Here is a 20283-nt window from a genome sequence, read left to right as displayed (position 1 = left end):
TGCTATAACAGCCTCCACTCTTCTGTGAAGGTTTTCCACTAGATATTGTAACATTGCTGCGGGGACTTGCTTCCATTCAGCCTCGAGCGTTTGTGAGGTCGGGCACTGATGTTGGGCGATTAGGCCTGGCTCGCAGTCGGCGTTCCAGTTCATTCCAAAGTTGTTCGGTGGGTTGAGGTCAGGGCTCTGTGCAGCCCAGTCAAGTTCTTCCACACCAATCTCGACAAACCATTTCTATATGGACCTCGGTTTGTGCATGGGGGCATTGTCATGCTGAAACAGGAAAGGGCCTTCCCCAAACTGTTGCCACAAAGGTGGAAGCACAGAATCATCTAGAATATCAGTGTATGCTGTAACATTAAGATGTCCCTTCAGTGGAGCTAAGGGAGCATGAAAAACAGGCCCAGACCATTATTCCTCCTCCACCAAACTTTACAGTTGGCACTGAATTGGGGAAGGTAGCGTTCTCCTAGCATCCAACAAACCAAGATTTGTCTGTTGTACTGCCAGATGGTGAAGTGTGATTCACACCACTCCAGCTGACACTTGGCATTGCCCATGGTGATCTTAGGCTTGTGTGCAGCTACTCAGCCATGTAAACCCATTTCATGAAGCTCCCGATGAACAGCTATTGTGGTGACATTGCTTCCAGAGGCAGTGTGTGTATGTGTGGTTTTTATCATTACTTCTCAATACAGAGTTTTTACTGATCATTAAAGACTAAAGACATTCTGACTTACAGTGCCTTGCGAAAGTATTCGGCCTCCTTGAACTTTGCGACCTTTTGCCACATTTCAGGCTTCAAACATAAAGATATTTTTTTGTGAAGAATCAACAACAAGTGGGACACAATCATGAAGTGGAACGACATTTATTGGATATTTCAAACTTTTTTAACAAATCAAAAACTGAAAAATTGGGCGTGCAAAATTATTCAGCCCCCTTAAGTTAATACCTTTTGCTGCGATTACAGCTGTAAGTCGCTTGGGGTATGTCTCTATCAGTTTTGCACATCGAGAGACTGACATTTTTTCCCATTCCTCCTTGCAAAACAGCTCGAGCTCAGTGAGGTTGGATGGAGAGCATTTGTGAACAGCAGTTTTCAGTTCTTTCCACAGATTCTCGATTGGATTAATGTCTGGACTTTGACTTGGCCATTCTAACACCTGGATATGTTTATTTTTGAACCATTCCATTGTAGATTTTGCTTTATGTTTTGGATCATTGTCTTGTTGGAAGACAAATCTCCGTCCCAGTCTCAGGTCTTTTGCAGACTCCATCAGGTTTTCTTCCAGAATGGTCCTGTATTTGGCTCCATCCATCTTCCCATCAATTTTAACCATCTTCCCTGTCCCTGCTGAAGAAAAGCAGGCCCAAACCATGAAGCTGCCACCACCATGTTTGACAGTGGGTATGGTGTGTTCAGGGTGATGAGCTGTGTTGCTTTTATGCCAAACATAACGTTTTGCATTGTTGCCAAAAAGTTCAATTTTGGTTTCATCTGACCAGAGCACCTTCTTCCACATGTTTGGTGTGTTTCCCAGGTGGCTTGTGGCAAACTTTAAACGACACTTTTTATGGATATCTTTAAGAAATGGCTTTCTTCTTGCCACTCTTCCATAAAGGCCAGATTTGTGCAATATACGACTGATTGTTGTCCTATGGATAGAGTCTCCCACCTCAGCTGTAGATCTCTGCAGTTCATCCAGAGTGGCCTCTTGGCTGCATCTCTGATCAGTCTTCTCCTTGTATGAGCTGAAAGTTTAGAGGGACGGCCAGGTCTTGGTAGATTTGCAGTGGTCTGATACTCCTTCCATTTCAATATTATCGCTTGCACAGTGCTCCTTGGGATGTTTAAAGCTTGGGAAATCTTTTTGTATCCAAACCCGGCTTTAAACTTCTTCACAACAGTATCTCGGACCTGCCTGGTGTGTTCCTTGTTCTTCATGATGCTCTCTGCGCTTTTAACGGACCTCTGAGACTATCACAGTGCAGGTGCATTTATACGGAGACTTGATTATACACAGGTGGATTGTATTTATCATCATTAGTCATTTAGGTCAACATTGGATCATTCAGAGATCCTCACTGAACTTCTGGAGAGAGTTTGCTGCACTGAAAGTAAAGGGGCAGAATAATTTTGCACGCCCAATTTTCAGTTTTTGATTTGTTAAAAAAGTTTGAAATATCCAATAAATGTCGTTCCACTTCATGATTGTGTCCCACTTGTTGTTGATTCTTCACAAAAAAATAGTTTTATATCTTTATGTTTGAAGCCTGAAATGTGGCAAAAGGTCGCAAAGCTCAAGGGGGGCGAATACTTTCGCAAGGCACTGTACATGTAGACACACAAAAACAGGCAATTTTACGCAGTGTACACCGCACAGGGAGATCTAGACGTCACGTTTGTTGACCTGACAAATTGTTGCATTATGTGCAAGGTTGGTGGAATGTTAGCATATTTCTGGTGGTTTAACTTGGAATGGCAGTCAGGTAGCTAAGCTAACACCCAGTATCTGTTGGAAAGCAGACTGAACCAAGTTTTACTCTAGGATTTTGCCTGTGCTTAGCTCTGTTCTGTTTATTTTAAAAATTATTTTAAAAAACCTAGTCCTTGCCGATGACAAGAATACCCATAACATGATGCAGCCACCACCATGCTTCAAAATATGAAGTGGTACTCCGTGATGTGTTGGATTTGCTCCAAACATAACATTTTGTATTCATGACAAAAGTTTGCAGTATACTTTAGTACCTTGTTGCAAAGAGGATGCACGTTTTGGAATATGTTTATTCTGTACAGGCTTTCTTTCACTCTGTCATTTACGTTAGTATTGTGGAGTAAATACAATGTTGATCCATCATCAGTCATCTCCTATCACAGACATTAAACTCCTTAACTGTTTTAAAATCACCATTGGTGAAATCCCTGAGCGTTTTCCTTCCTCTCCGGCAACTGAGTTAGGAAGGGCGCCTGTATCTTTGTGGTGACTGGGCTTTGTGATACACCATCCAAAGTGTAATTATTAACTGCACCATGCTCAAAGGGACAGTCAACGGTTACTTAAGAAAATAAAAAAAAAACATCTACTAATAGGTGCCCTTCTTTGCGAACCATTTGAAGAACTCTCTGCTTGAAATTCACTGCTCGACTGAGGGACCTCACAGATCATTATTGTATGTGTGGGGTACAGAGATGGGGTAGTTATTCAAAAATGATGCTAAACACTTGCATACAGTGAGTCCGTGCAATTTATTATGAATGTTAAGCAGACTTTATTAACTTCAGGACTTATTTAGGCTTGCCATAAGAAAAAGGTTGACTTATTTTTGCATGTTTTTATTAATTTGTATACATTTCTAAAAACAATTCCACTTTGACATTAAGGGGTAATGTGTGTAGGTCAGTGACACAATCTCAATTTAATCCATTTTAAATTCCGGCTGTAGCACAACAAAATGTGGAAAGGGGGGGGGCTCCCGGGTGGCGCAGTGGTTAAGGGCACTGTACTGCAGCGCCAGCTGTGCCATCAGAGACTCTGGGTTTGCACCCAGGCTCTGTCGTAACCGGCCGCGACCGGGAGGTCCGTGGGGCGAAGCACAATTGGCCTAGCGTCGCCCAGGTTAGTGAGGGCTTGGGTTGTGTATCGGAGGACGCATAACTTTCAACCTTCGTCTATCCCGAGCCCGTTCGGGAGTTGTAGCGATGAGACAAGATAGTAGCTATTAAAACAATTGGATACCACGAAATTGGGGAGAAAAAGGTGTAAAATTCACACACACAAAAAAAAATGTGGAAAAAGTGCTTTCGGAAGGCTCTTTATATCCATGACAATATATGAAAAGAGTCATTTGTTGATTGTATTTGACAGTGTGTTGTGCCCTTATTCCTTTGCGCATGAATCAATCGATTCTTTATGCTTCGGGTCCACAGTCCGCACACAGCTTCATACCTTTGTGCAATTGTGGTCTGTCACCGTCTCCGGTTTCTTTTTATGGTCACAGCCGATGGCAACAGTGGGATGCATGAGGTGCTGAGGATGCAAACACTTATTTATTTGACATCTGTCCACCATGAGTGTTGCTTTAGCGCTCTCCATCACTAATGTGGAGTGTATCAATGTCGATATCAAGCTAAAAATGCAGTCAGATTCCAGCTCATCTAAATTCTACTGTGCTGTCAGTCCGTCCATTAGTTTGGTTCGGCTTTCCATTGTGAACTACACACATTGTAAACTGTGTCTGATTTGACTCTTGAGGGGAGATTATATACCATTTCCAGCCTTTTCATAATAAAATAATTAGACCGCCCACAAATATATATTCGTAAAAATATAAAAAGGATATATTTTGTATTTCATTTCTCTTACAAAAAAAAGCGTATTACATTTGATACATTTTATTTGTAGATTTGATTAGTAAAAATCTGCAGTAAAGGCAAGCACCAACGTTTGATAAACCGTGCATAAACATTTGTAAAAGATGCATTACATAAAGAAATATTGGTGAAAATATTGCATAGGGAAATATTCATGAAAATATTTCCATGAAACATTATATTAAAAAAGGCCTAGATAGGCAAGGATATGTTTTGGGTTATTCTACAAAGGCATACTGCAACACATAGGCCTCGCCTATTTAAGTTTCTCTAAAGGACAGCCATAACAGCTGTGAATAATTTTAAGATTCTGCCAACCTTGCACAACTCTTAGGGCAACATATCCCTTGTTTTTAGCAAAATTGTTCAAGCTCAGTAGATTTGGTTGGGAATCATGGATGGACAGCAGTATTCAAACCGTGTCTCTGATTTTCAAGCAGATTTAAGTTAGTACTGAGACTGGACCATTCAGGAACACTCAGCACCTCTTGGACAGTCATTCTGATGTGTCTTTGGCATTACTATTTTGTGTAATTGTTCCCCTGAATCCCAGGGTTAGCTTTTCCAAAGACTACGGTGTGACAAACTCCCCAGTCCCTTCCGGTGACAGGCGTACACATAACATTATGCTGCCACCACAATACTTCAATAATACTCTGGGGTGTAAAGACCGTGGCCAGTTGAATATGGATTTACATTACTCTGTCTGTTGCTCAAGTCATTGCTAACAGCCATCTGAGTAAAATAAAAAAATAAAAGCAAATGTATTACGGTCAAATATCATCTTTGTTAAGCCTAGATTCTTGGAGACTATGCTGTACATGTTTTGAGGTGACAGGACAGTGTTCAGTGTGTGCAGATGTACCCCTGGCTCCATAGTAACAGTAATAAGTGGGGAAACATTGAGAGGAACACGGTAATGTAGATTAATGGACTGAGTAATTTATGAATAAACTCTCTGCCACTTTACATAAAGAGAGGGAGATGGACACAGAGACAGACGACCACGCTGTGCAGCATTGCTAACAGTAGTGAACACAAAGAGAGTGAATAGGGTGAGAGATGGTACAGATGCAGATTGTGGTGCGTTGTAATGATAATGAGAGAAGGAAGCATCGGGAGGGAACGAGAAGAAAGACTAAATGAGAGGGGGAGGTTGTTTTGGTCTGAGGTGGAGGAGGTGTAAGCATTCATCACCTGCAATGCAGTGCTGGGCTGAGTCAGCCAATCATAGCTGAGCAGAGAGGGGAGGAGGTTGGGCCAGGCGCTGACGACAGCCAAGGAGAGTTCTCGGTCAGCGAGAGGGCGAGAGGGAATGAGCGGGGGAGAGAGGGGGGGCAGTAACAGCAGTGTCTAGCTCCTTTGCCTGAGCCTGCAGCGAGAGTGGGGCTCACAGATTTTTCCTCTTCATTCTTATCCTCCTTCTCTGCACTGCTCTCTTCCTCTCCCGCTCTCTTCCTCGCTTTGTACTTTTCCCCTCTGTTTTCTGAACTCTGTTCATCTCCACGCTGATCCCATCTCCTCTTCACTCATCTCCTCATCCTGTCGTATTGTGGTGTATGGAGTGAGGATCTCCGGTCCTGCCTGCACCCATCCTCTCTACACCTCCCTCCATGGGCATCCGAGCATCCTGCAGGTAAGAGCAGGGGGAGAGGAGGTGTGTGCGCGTGTGTGTGTCAGGATCTCTGCACTTGCATGTCCTTGAAGTACCCATGAAATGTGCGCCTGCGTGTGTGTATGTGTGTGTGAGAGAGCTGTAACAGCTGGACTTTGTCCTCTGCAGTGGTTTTGAGGATTGAGGAAGCAGAAAAGACACTTGAGTGATTTTAGGGATAAGTCTGACCGAAAACACTGGTCTTTCTGCCTGTCCGTCTGGTGCTATAGCCTAACTGAGAATTCAACAGTGGTCAGGGAGGTCTGTGAGTCTTTTCTGATGTTTGACCCTGGTCAGATTAGGGTTAGATTAGCGAAGTAGTGAACGAAGGAGAAGAGGGTTAATAGAGAAAGGAAGTGTGTGTTTGCGTGTGTGTCAGGGCGTGACATTTACTTTTTTAGCCACGTGTCCTTTGGACAGGTAGGACAGATTTGATTTACTTGTCAAAGAAATATAAAATGGTCTAACACCATTTTACATCATTGTATGACGCAAGGAACCACTTTACAAAATATAATGCATTACTATTTTTTTTACTATAGAGAATCTGCGAAAATGTAGGCTACACTCTGCCTATTAGCTTCTTTGCATACAACCAAGTACTTTTATAAAGACAAATTAATAGAATTGGCATAATAAAGCAATCCCCATAAAAATATTGCACTTCTGCATCTGTGGCGAAAGGTAAGGAGTTAGAGCAGTGTTTGTCAGACCATAAGACCAAAATCGTCTAGCGTCCAAACGATTTGGCCTACAAACATTTTTGACCCCTCTATGGAAAGGCAATTCTCACTAACACATTTATGTCTGTTGTTTTGCTCTAGGAAGTATATATGGAGACTGTTTAGTGACACAAATAAGGGGTTAAATACTTTTGTGTATGTGGACAACCCTTCAAATGAGTGGATTTGGCTATTTCAGCTACATCGTTGCTGACTGGTGTATGAAGTCGAACACACCACCATGCAATCTCCATAGACAAACATTGGCAGTAGAATGGCCATACAGAAGAGCTCGCAGAAAGGTGACCGCTGAAGCGTGTAGGGCGTAAAAATAATCTGTCCTCTGCAACATTCACACTGCCTCTGGACGCAACGTCAGCACAAGAACTGTTCATCTGGAACTTCATGAATTGGGTTTCCTTGACCAAGCCGGCCCACACAAGCCTAAGATCACCATGCACTATGTCAAGCATCGGCCGGAGTGGTGTAAAGCTCGCCGCCCTTGATCTCTGGAGCAGTGGAAACACCTTCTCTGGGGTGATGAATTACGCTTCACCATATAGCGGTCAGATGGACAAATCTGGGTTTGGTGGATTCCAGGTAAACACTACCGTTTTGGGTTAGGCCCCTTAACTCCTGTGAAGGGAAATCTTAATGCTAAAGCATACAATGATGTTCTAGATTATCATGTGTTTTTAACTTTGTGCAACTGTTTGGGGAAGGCCCTTTCCTGTTTCAGCATGACAATGCCCCTGTGCACAAAGCGAGGTCCATACAGAAATGGTTTTTTTGACATCGGTGTGGTAGAACTTGACCGGCCTGCACAGAGCCCTGACCTCAACCCCATCGAACACCTTTGGGATTCATTGAAACGCTGACGGCGAGCCAGGCCTAATCGCCCAACACCATTGCCCGACTTCACTAATGCTCTTGTGGTTGAATGCTGTAGGGACTTGCTTCCAATGTTCCAACATCTAGTGGAAGGCCTTCCCAGAAGAGTGGATGCTGTTATAGCAGCAAAGGGGGACCTACTCCGTATTAATGCCCATGATTTTGGAATGTTTGACGAGCAGGTGTCCACATACTTTTGGTCATATAGGGTAAGTTTCCTGTATCTTTCTTATCTCTCAGATATAGGACAGACACTTCAGAACAAAGTTCCTTTTTGGGGGGGACGGGGACGACAACTATCTGTTGTACCATGTAGTGAATCTGTTATTCAATGTGTTTGTATGGGCTAAAAGCAGTAAGGCCAAATACAATTTTTCATCAAATAAGATACATTTTATATTTATATATATATATATATATATATATATAAATATATATATATATATATATATATATATATATATATATATATATATATATATATATATATATATATATATATATATATATATTTGATACTTCAAGGGGAATTCCAAATCAAATAGCTAAAGGATCCTTGGTATGACCTTCTTAAAACAATTCCATATAGCTTAGTAGAAACTCCTCCCTCGGCTTTGACAGGGCTTTGACTGTAATGGGTTAAAGTCTGGCTACATTTTCTGGTTCCTGCCTCATGTCAGCATCGGTTTGGACATGAAGCTGTAGCCAATATGCATATCACCTATAATTTGACATTTTTATTTATGTACATGAAAAATATATTTTAATATTGTGCCAATGTTGGCCTCTTCTGATCGAAGTCATTGATATTGTGATTACATTTTATATATATATTTATTGTCCATTCAGACAGCTTAAATCTATATTCTTGTCTGATTTTATTTATTTATATTTTTTTTTACTTGTCTTGGACAAGAGGACAATTAATGTCGAGCCGTGTGTGTTTTCGCGAGTGTGTTGAGTGTGGTGCATGTGTGTCAGGAATGAATGCAACAGCAGCTGTGACGGTTGCTCATCAATGGAGACGGGATAATGTTGGTGACATCGTCTACACGTCCTTCCTGTTCATAATTGTCTGGCACCCTCTCTCGCTCCATCTCATTCTCCACCCCTCTCTCCCAACTAGGGTTGTGAACTTTTAAACGACATGGGGATCGTTAACGTTGAGACGATCCCGAACCAAATATTTTTTTATTTTCTTTTTCATTTTTACAAAATTAAAATCTGTGTAGTTATCACACAACTACCACTAAAAGGAACGGATCATCATCATCGGAACATTTTCATTTTCAAAATGCCTAACGCAACAATGCTATAACGTTAGTAGGAGGAGATGTGCATCTTTGGAATGATTTGCAGTGGATATAAAGCTCTCCGCATTAACAGTTGGGAGAATGTCAGACGGTGAGACAGGGAAGTGACTGCGGCGACATTTGGTTTAAATGAGGGAGTGGCTAAATAAATGCAAACCTTGTAAGGTGGATTTTAATTGACAGTGACTGTGAGAATGTTGCTTGTTTATTCCTGGTGTGTGTTTTGTTGTGTAGGATGATGGATCCATGTAGCCTACAGCTGTCATGGATGAGGTACTTGGCTCTTTCGCTATTAATCTTTCCTTGATTCCTTGTATCAATCTTCACTTCACCTCCTTTTCAAAACGCTATGAGATGGTTATCAAGGACGGGTGAATTTGTAGTTGTCCCTGAGGTTCAGAATAGTGTTAATATACTTGATCCCAGTCAGCTGACATTGAGTTTGTCAGCTGACAGGAGTTGGTTAGTTGGTGGTATAGGTGGGTTTGAGGTCTCTGTGTGTGTCTGTGTGTGTGTGCGCGCGCACGCTCGAAGAAGGAAATGGGGAGAGAGCAAGTCAATACTCATTTTCCTCACTGAGTTTTCCTCAGTAGACTTCCAGTGTTGAACAGAAAAACACCAGACAGTGTCTTAGTAAAAAAAAAAAAAAAAAAAAAAAAAAAAATTGAGATGTGCTGCTCTGTTTTCACCCACTGATTACCCCATGGCGAACATCAGCCTCTCAAGCTGACTGGAGAACTTGCACACCCGCTGAGGCTGTGGCTTAGATATAGAATGAATTATAGTTATATGGGCTGAGGTCCCATGCGTCTGAAGGCGGAAGTACACTACACGATTTTTGCCCAGTCTACAGACTCTAACCAGAGAACTTCTCACATTTAACTATTCAGTCAAGCCAAATCGTATTGAACTTGTAACCATATATAGTAAATTCAGCTGGTGGCACAATCAGGTCAGAGTCATGCTATATTCTTCTGGGCAGGTTTGCACGTGTAGTGGGGAAATCATTAGGGTTCGTTCCCTTCCAAGACGATTCGATACGTCTAGGTACAGTGCATTCGGAAAGTATTCAGACCAATTTACTTTTTCATCATTTGTTACGTTACAGCCTTATTCTAAAATGGGATTTAATACATTTTTCCCCACATCAATCTACACACAATACTCCATAATGACAGAGAAAATGGGTTTAAACTAAAATAAATCAAATCACATTTTATTTGTCACATGCGCCAACAAAATGCTTGCTTACAAGCCCTTAACTTCTTGACGCACCCATCCCTTTAGTGGGATAATTTTCATCAACAAATTCAAATTAAATTACTAAAAATATTTAATTTTCATGAAATCACAAGTGCAATATAGCAAAACACAGTTTAGCTTGTTGTTAATCCACCTGGCATGTCAGATTTCAAAAAAGCTTTTCGGCAAAAGCATACCAAGCGTTTATGTAAGGACATCTCTCTCAGTAGACAAAACATTACAAACAGCTAGCAGCCAAGTAGATTGGTCACGAAAGACAGAAAAGCAATAAAATGAATTGCTTACCTTTGATCTTTGGATGTTTGCACTCACGAGACTCCCAGTTACATAATAAATGTTCCTTTTGTTCCATAAAGATTATTTTTATATCCAAAATACCTCCATTTGGTTGGCGCGTTATGTTCAGAAATCCACAGGATCGAGCGGTCACGACCAGGCAGACAAATTCCAAATAGTATCCGTAAAGTTCGTAGAAACATGTCAAACGTTTTTTATAATCAATCCTCAGGTTGTTTTTACAATATATAATCGCTAATATTTCAACCAGAGCTTCTTCAATAGGCGGGAGAGAGAAAATGTCTGCTCCAAACTGTTGCGCATGCAAAACGCTGCTGGCACCCAGCCATACAATGACGCAATGTGATCTTTCTTGCTCATTTTTCAAAATAAAAGCCTGAAACTATGTCTAAAGACTGTTCACACCATGGGGAAGCCATAGGAAACGGAATCTGGTTGATATCCCTTTAAATGGAGCGAAGGCAGGCAAAGGAACAGGTTTTCGCCTGCAATATCAGTTCTGTTATACTCACAGACAATATTTTGACAGTTTCAGAAACTTTAGAGTGTTTTCTATCCTAATCTGATCTGATATTCTAGATTCTGGGCCTGAGAAATAGGCAGTTTCATTTCGGTACGTTTTTCATCCAAACATCAAAATACTGCCCCCTACACGCAACAGGTTTTAAGTATTCAGACCCTGTGCTATGAGTTAAGGTGTATCTTGTTCCCATTGATCATCCTTGATGTTTTGTACGACTTTGAGTCCACCTGTGGTCAATTCAATTGATTTGGACATGATTTGGAAAAGCACACAGCTGTCTATGTAAGGTCCACACCAGAGCAAAAACCAAGCCATGAGCTTGAAGGAATTGTTCATAGAGCTCCAAGAAAGGATTCGAGGCACAGATCTGGGGAAGTGTACCAAAAAATGTCTGCAGCATTGAAGGTCCCCAAGAACACAATGGCCTCCATCATTCTTAAATGGAATAAGTTTGGAACCACCAAGACTTTTCCTAGAGCTGGCGGCCCAGCCAAACTGCGCAATCAAGGGGGAAGGGCATTGGTCAGGGAGGTGACCAAGAACTCGATGGTCACTCTGACAGAGCTCCAGAGTTCTTCTGTGGAGATGGTTGTCCTTCCGGAAGGTTCTCCCATCTCTGTAGCACTCCACCAATCAGACCTTTATGCTAGAGTGGCCAGACAGAAGCCACTCCCCAGTAAAAGACACATGACAGCCCGCTTGGAGTTTGCTAAAAGGCACTTAAAGGACTCAGACCATGAGAAACAAGATTCTCTGCAAGATTGAACTCTTTTGCCTGAATGCCAAGCGTCACGTCTGCTGTGCAGCGTTGCTCCCTATCCAACCTGACAGAGCTAGAGAGGATCTGCAGAGAAGAATGGGAGAATCTCCCCAAATACAGGTGTGCCAAGCTTATAGCATCATACCTAAGAAGAGTCTAGGCTTTAGTCGCTGCCAAAGTAGCTTCAACAAAGGACTGATTAAAGGGTCTGAAGACTTATGTTAATTATGTAAACAAATGTTAATGTGTTAATTATGTAAACTATGTTATAATGTAAACAAATATCCAACTCATCAAATCAAATGTATTTATAAAGCCCTTCTTACATCAGCTGATATCTCAAAGTGCTGTACAGAAACCCAGCCTAAAACCCCAAACAGCAAGCAATGCAGGTGTAGAACCATGGTGGCTATGAGCTCCACTGCACGGGCATCTACCTTACACAGCTAAGCTGTAAAATAATGTGAAAACGAGGCAATGTATAGCCTATGAATTTCTGCACATAGCAAACATGACAAACCCTAACTTATGCCAAACAGATAAACACAAATTACTCTAGCCTTGATTTCAGTGGTTAGAAGTCCAAGATGACGCCATACTGGATGGCCACAGTTTTGCAAGCTCCGACCCAACATTGCTATTTTGTTTATTTTAACTATATTTTCACAATATATCCGTTATTGTTACTTTTGAACATCAGATCGGCAGTTACTTACCCCAATTCCGGCTTCTACTTCGACTCATCTCCCCTGGGCTCTAATTCTGACCAATTCTGACCAAATTTTTGGGCTGCCCAAGCGGAAATGCCGGCGTTACAGAGGCAAGCGATGGGGATAATGAGATTAATGCGAAGGGAAAACTGGCCACCTCTTCCCTCCAGTCTACTGGCTAATGTACAGTCACTTGATAATACGATGAATGACCTCCGATCCAGGATTTGCTACCAACTGCAATATTCTTTGCTTTTCAGAAACATGGCTCTCGGACAAGATACCCCCCACGGCTATCCAACTAGATGGGTGGAGAGTACAATGGAGTCAGGGAAATTAGGGGGGGGGGGGGGGGGGGGGGGGGGGGGGTTGCCTCTTCATCTACACCAACTGGTGTGCTAATTCTATTATTCTGTCATGCAATACCTGATGGTCAAATGCCTACCCTTCTATCTCCCGAGGGAGTTTTCAACTGTATTGTGACTGCTGTATACTTTTCACCCCAGGACAATAGAAATAGCAAGCTGGCGCTTAACAAATTGTACAAGGCTATAAACAAGCAGGAAACCCTACACGCGGAGGCTGCACGCGATTATAGACACATGATGCCCAACTTCAATCAACACGTCTCCAACGCCACTAAGTGCGACAAAGTCCTAGACCACTGCTATTCTACCCTCAAGCATGCATACAAGACCTTCCCTCGTCCGCCATTTGGCAAATCAGATCAAGACTATGTACTCATGCTTCCTGTTTACAAGCAGAATTTGAAACAGCAAGTACCCGCAATTTTCTATGTTGAGAAATTACAGGACTGCTTTGCTAGCGCTGATTAGAATATGTTTAGAGACTCCGCCGATAACATTGACGAGCTAACCACTTCCGTCACCGGCTTCATTAGAAAATGCATTGGCGATGTGGTACCCACAGTGTGGGTTCACTGTTTCCCCAATCAAAAGCTCTGGATTAACACAGAGGTTGGCGCTAAACTGAAGAGGAGGGCTCCCCACACAGAACTATCGTAGACAACCCTCGTGCTACGGCCGAAGACAGACAGGAATAAGTACAAGAATGCCCGCTATGACCACCACAGTTCCTGTATAGAGTATGCTTACTTACTTTATTATGCATTTCATTTTCCTTATTCTTATTTCTCGCTTTGTTTTTTGTAATACATTGTTATTGATTATTTCATTGTTGGGTTTTGAGTTTGCAAGAAAGGCATTTCACTGTACTTGTGCATGTGACATTAAAACTGGTCTTGTCTGTATGGCTAACTAGTGAAAGTGACAGCTGAAGTTGACGCTTCTTGAGCGCAGCCCAAATTTACCGCTACACACAACTGTTTTTGCTTGGGTCGTTAACATATGAATAAACTCGGTAGGAACAAGACAAAACAACTAGTTTAGTTGACTATATACAGCTAAAAACCAACTATTTCCATGAGACCGAGAGCAATCATTTGAGCTCGACTCCTGAAGTGCTCGCCTGTACCAACCAAGTTATCATGACAGGACTTGATCATCTGAGAGCAATTCCCCAAGTTTCACAGGATCAAACATCGACAACACCAAACATAGAAAACCAGTCTGAAGTTTGGACACACCTACTCATTAAAGGGTTTTTATTTTCTTTTTTTACATTTTCTAGTAGTGTAGTAATAGTGTTGTAACCAAAAAAGTGTTAAACAATGAAATATATTTTAGATTCTTCAAACTAGTGACTCTTTGCCTTGATGACAGCTTTGCACACTCTTGCATTCTCTCAACCATATTCACCTGGAAGGCTTTTCCAACGGTCTTGAAGGAGTTCCTACATATGCTGAGCACTTGTTGGATGCTTTTCCTTTACTCTGCGGTCCAACTCATACCAAACCGTTTCAATTGGGTTGTGGAGGCCAGGTCATCTGATGCAGCACTCTCCTTCCTGGTCAAATAGCCCTTACACAGCCTGGAGGTGTGTTGGGTCAATGTCCTGTTGAAAAACAAATGATAGTCCCAATAAGCTCAAACTCGATAGGTGATGTGTCGCTGCAGAATACTGTGGTAACCATGCTGGTTAAGTGTGCCTCGAGTTGTAAATAAATTACAGACAGTTTCACCAGCGAAGCACTAGCACACCACCACCTCCATGCTTCATGGTGGGAACCACACATGTGGAGATCATCCGTTCATCTACTCTGCGTCTCACAAAGACACAGCGTCTGGAACCAAAAATCTAAAATTTGGACTCATTAGACCAAAGGACAGATTTTCACCTGTCTAATGTCCATTGCTCGTGTTTCTTGGCCGAAGCAAGTCTCTTCTTATTATTGGTGTCCTTTAGCAGTGGTTTCTTTGCAGCAATTCGACCACAAAGGCCTGATTCACTCAGTCTCCTCTGAACAGTTGATGTTGAGATGTCTGTTACGTGAACCGTCAGACATTTATTTGGGCTGCAATTTCTGAGGCTGGTAACTAATGAACTTATCTTCTGCAGCAGAGGTAACTCTGGGTCTTCCTTTCCTGTGGCGGTCCTCATGAGAGCCAGTTTCATCATAGCGCTTGATGGTTTTTGCGACTGCACTTGAAGAAACTTTCAAAGTTCTTGAAATTGACTGACCTTCATGTCTTAAAGTAATGATGGACTGTTGTTTCTCTTTGCTTATTTGAGCAGTTCTTGCCATAATATGGACTTGGTCTTTTACCAAATAGGGCTATCTTCTGTATACCAACCCTACCTTGTCACAACACAACTGATTGGCTCAAATGCATTAAGAAGAAAATAAATTGTGCAAAGCTGTCATCAAGGCAAAGGGTGGCTTTGAAGAATCTCAAATATAAAATATTTTGATTTGTTTATCACTTTTTTGGTTACTTCATGAATCCATGTGTGAATCCATGTAGAAAATAGCAAAACATTTAAGAAAAACCCTGGAATGTGTAGGTGTGTCCAAACTTTAGACTGTTACTGTATATGAGCCCTGGTCAAAAGATGTTTACTATAAATGGGTGCCGTGGGTGCCATTTGGGATACATACACAGATTCCTCTATCACTTTGGCCTATTGCCATTTAGGCCGATTTGATTGAATGTACAAAGGCATCACAGCTGTCGATGGGGTACTATTTAGAGGCCTGACCTCCCAGCTTCAGGGAGCACCAAAGGGACATATATATTAAAGTATGTCACGTTTTCCGACTTTAAAAGTAGAATGTCAAAATGAAACCACGTCCCATGACATCGGTTGTGTAGATCCAGCAGCTATACGCCTCAATCCCAAGTTAACGGAAAAGGCTCATTTACAATAACCCTACCCTCTCTCTCTCTCTCTCTCTCTCCAGACCAGACCCTGCGCCGCGGGGAGGTGCGTCCAAGCAGAATGACTCTCCTATCCCAGACCAGGATGAGGAGATACTGGGCTCTGATGACGAGGAGCAGGAGGATCCCAACGACTACTGTAGAGGTATGATACACTGTGTACCCACACACACACTCTTGTACAGAGCTTGGGGGGAAACACAATTCAGTCCCATTCAAAATCCAATTTTTCCCTAACCTGTACTCTTAACCTAACCTAACCTTAACCCAAAAACCGAACCATAACCTAACCTAATTCTAACCTTAACCCCCTAAAAGTAGCATTTGACCTCGTGGTGACTAATAATCTATCAATCAAATTGATTTATGAAGCCCTTTTTACATCAGCCGATGTCACAAATTACTTTAGAAAAACCCAGCCTAAAACCCCAAACAGCAAGCAATGCAGATGTAACAGCATGGTGGCGAGGAAAAACTCCCTACAAAGGCAGGAACCGAGGAAGAAACCTAGAGAGGAACCAGGCTCTGAGGGGTGGCCAGTCCTCTTCTGGCTGTGCCGGCTGGAGATTATAACAGTACATGGACAAGATGTTCAAACATTTGTAGGTGACCAGCAGGGTCAAATAAGAATAATCACAGTGGTTGTAGAGGGTGCAACAGGTCAGCGCCTCCGGAGTAAAAGTCAGTTGGCTTTTCATAGCCAATCATTCAGTTAGAGACAGCAGGTGCGAAAGCGAGAGAGTCGAAAACAGCAGGTCTGGGACAAGGTAGCACGTCCGATGAACAGGTCAGTGTTCCCAGTTGGTGAAATGTTTGCTTACTATTCTTGTGGGGACTTCTGGTTAAAGTTAAACACGTCCATACACAGTCACACACACCAACTACCATATGTTACTATTGCAGGAGGTTACCACCATGTGAAGATAGGAGACCTGTTCAATGGAAGATACCATGTGATCAGGAAGCTGGGCTGGGGACATTTCTCCACTGTATGGCTGGCCTGGGACATACAGTAAGTGCTGACGGTGTACAGTATCTATAATCTGTCTAACATACAGTGGACCTTGGAATTACCTGGATTTCTGCATAAATTGAACATGAATTTTGATCGGAGCTTCATCTAAGTCACAACAATAGACGTCTGCTTAAACAAATAACACACAAACAATTATATGTTTGTCTGCCAGTGTTTGTCTATGGAGATTGCATGGCTGTGTGCTCGATTTTATATACGTGTCAGCAACGGGTGTGGCTGAAATAGCAGAATCTAGTAATTTGAAGGGGTGTCCACATACTTTTGTGTATATACAGTTGAAGTCGAAAGTTTACATACACTTTAGCCAAATACATTTACTCTGTTTTTCACAATTCCTGACATTTAATCCTCGTAAAAATTCCCTGTCTTAGGTCTTTTAGGATCACCACTTTATTTTAAGATAGTGAAATATCAGAATAATAGTAGAGAGTGATTTATTTCAGCTTTTATTTATTTCATCAGATTCCTAGTGGGTCAGAAGTTTACATACATACAATTAGTATTTGGTAGCATTGCCTTAAAATTGTTTAACTTCGGTCAAATGTTTCGGGTAGCCTTCCACAAGCTTCCCACAGTAAGTTGAGTGAATATTGGCCCATTCCTCCTGACAGCTGGTGTAACTGAGTCAGGTTTGTAGGCCTCCTTGCTTGCACACGCTTTTTCAGTTCTGTCCACAACTTTTCTATAGGATTGAGGTCAGAGCTTTGCGATGGCCACTCAAATTCCTTGACTTTGTTGTCCTTAAGCTCTTTTGCCATAACTTTGGAAGTATGCTTGGGGTCATTGTCCATTTGGAAGACTCATTTGTGACCAAACTTTAACTTCCTGACCGATGTCTTGAGATGTTGCTTCACTATATCCACACAAATGAAATGCACCAGTCCCTCCTGCAGCAAAGCACCCCCACAACATGATGCTCCCCCCCCCCTGCTTCACGGTTGGGATGGTGTTCTTCGGCTTGCAAGCCTCCCCCTTTTTCCTCCAAACATAACAACGGTCATTATGGCAGTTAACAGTTCTATTTTTTTTTTTCATCAGACCACAGGACATTTCTCCAAAAAGCATGATCTTTGTCCCCATGTGCAGTTGCAAACCGTAGTCTGGCTTTTTTATGGTGGTTTTGGAGCAGTGGCTTCTTCCTTGCTGAGCGGGCTTTCAAGTTATGTCGATATGGGACTCGTTTTACGGTAGATATAGATAATTTTGTACCCGTTTCCTCCAGCATCTTCGCAAGGTCCTTTGCTGTTGTTCTGGGATTGATTTGCACTTTTCGCACCAAAGTACCTTTATCTCTAGGAGACACAACGCTTCTCCTTCCTGCGTGTTATGACGGCTGCGTGGTCCCATGGTGTTTATACTTGCGTACTATTGTTTGTACCGATGAATGTGGTACCTTCAGGTGTTTGGAAATTGCTCCCAAGAATGAACCAGACTTGTGGAGGTCTACAATTTCTGAGGTCTTGGCTGATTTCTTTAGATTTTTCCCATGATGTCAAGCAAAGAGGCACTGAGTTTGAAGGTAGTCCTTGAAATACATCCACAGGTATACCTCCAATAGGCTTATTGACATCATTTGAGTCAATCAGAAGCTTCTAAAGCCATGAGGTAATTTTCTGGGATTTTCCAAGCTGTTTAAAGGCACAGTCAACTTAGTGTCTGTAAACTTCTGGCCCACTGGAATTGTGATGCAGTGAATTATAAGTGAAATAAGTGAAATCTGTAAACAATTGTTGGAAAAATTACGTGTATCATGCACAAAGTAGATGTCCTAACCGACTTGCCAAAACAATAGTTTAACAAGAAATTTGTGGAGTGGTTGAAATACTAGTTTTAATGACTCCAACCTAAGTGATTTTAAACTTCCGACTTCAACTAAATAGTGTACCAGGACGAGAGAGTTTTCAGCACCGCGGCCCAACATTTCAAGGAGATGGGAGTGATCCTACACAACAGATTCTTTCCAGAAGTGAGTCCCAGGATGGTCAAATGTAGGAAGTAATTCTATTAGGTGAAAAAAGAACGTACCTCCAAGAATATCCCCTTTGCACTGCTTCAACCTGCAACGATGAGAATCGTCCATGGTGGACAGAGAATTACTTGCTAAGGAGACACCAGTGATGTAAGCTCTCACTATCCATGTAAACAAGCTATTTGTTGTCACCAGAGCATGGACATATTCCTGACATTTTCATTAATGTCCTGAGTGAACAATATGGCTAAGATGGTAAATCGTACATCATCGAAAGTTAATGGACTGAATGGACCTGTTAAACGAAAATGAGTGCTTATGTACCTGAAAAAGATCAAGACCCATGTTTGCGTTTTTATACAAGAAAAACATCGAACAGGCAGACCATAAAACTTTAGCACGAATGGGTGGGACAGGTCTTTGCCTCTTCATTTAACACAACGACACTGGCAGTAGCTGCGTTGATCAATAAGAACGAAAACAGTTATTGATCCACTGGGACATTATGTAGTGGTCCATGGAAGAATGTGTACTGCGTCTTGAACCGTGCTAAATGTATATGCACCTAATAAAATTTTTATTCATAATTTCAGGGAACACATTTAGTCAGGGTCGACTTAAATTGTCTGGATCCGATGCTGGCTCCTCAACTAAATTAACCTCATCGACTGAGTTGGCCAAATGTACTTTATCATTTGTGACAGACTTAAATTTGAAAGACACATGGTTTTAGAGAATTTGCCATTACATCCAACTGGCCTCACAACTGCAGACTAGAGGTCGACCAATTTTATGATTTTTTTATATATATATTATTTTTTAAATGTATTTATAATAATGACAATTACAACAATACTGAATGAACGCTTATTTTAACTTAATATAATACATCAATCAAATCAATTTAGCCTCAAATATATAATGAAACATGTTAAATTTGGTTTAAATAATGCAAAATCAAAGTGTTGGAGAAGAAAGTAAAAGTGCAATATGTGCCATGTAAAAAAGCTAACTTTTAAGTTTATTGCTCAGAACATGAGAACATATGAAGGCTGGTAGTTCCTTTTTAACATGAGTCTTCAATATTCCCAGGTAAGAAGTTTTAGGTTGAGGTTATTATTGGAATTATAGGACTATTTCTCTCTATACCATTTGTATTTCATATACTTTTGACTATTGGATGTTCTTATAGGCACTTTAGTATTGCCAGTGTAACAGTATAGCTTCCGTCCCTCTCCTCGCCCCTACCTGGGCTCGAACCAGGAACACATCGACAACAGCCACCCTCGAAGCATCGTTACCCATCTCTCCACAAAAGCCGCGGCCCTTGCAGAGCAAGGGGAACAACTACTCCAAGTCTCAGAGTGAGTGACGTTTGAAACGCTATTAGCGCGCACCCCGCTAACTAGCTAGCCATTTCCCATTCGTTACACCAGCCTAATCTCGGGAGTTGATAGGCTTGAAGTCA

General features: G+C 41.8%; 1 protein-coding gene across 2 annotated transcripts in view; it reads left to right on the top strand.

Annotated features, from left to right (window-relative positions):
• Positions 1-20283, top strand: part of LOC110527716 (SRSF protein kinase 1) — a 54249-nt gene that overhangs the window by 13311 nt on the left and 20655 nt on the right. Inside the window, exons 1-3 of one of the 2 annotated variants that reach the window (XM_021609173.2) lie at positions 5825-6014; positions 15834-15955; positions 16714-16822. In XM_021609173.2, coding sequence (XP_021464848.2) covers positions 5992-6014; positions 15834-15955; positions 16714-16822 — 254 coding nt within the window. In that variant the 5' untranslated portion in view covers positions 5825-5991. Of the gene's footprint in view, positions 1-5824; positions 6015-15833; positions 15956-16713; positions 16823-20283 lie in introns of those variants that run through there. The other variant, XM_021609171.2, reaches the window with a different exon arrangement.

This window comes from Oncorhynchus mykiss, chromosome 7 (genome assembly GCF_013265735.2).
Source record: "Oncorhynchus mykiss isolate Arlee chromosome 7, USDA_OmykA_1.1, whole genome shotgun sequence".
In the NCBI taxonomy this organism is placed as follows: Eukaryota; Metazoa; Chordata; class Actinopteri; order Salmoniformes; family Salmonidae; genus Oncorhynchus; species Oncorhynchus mykiss.
The sequence above is the reverse complement of the archived record's forward strand: the minus strand, read 5'-3'. Positions and strand labels throughout refer to the sequence as shown.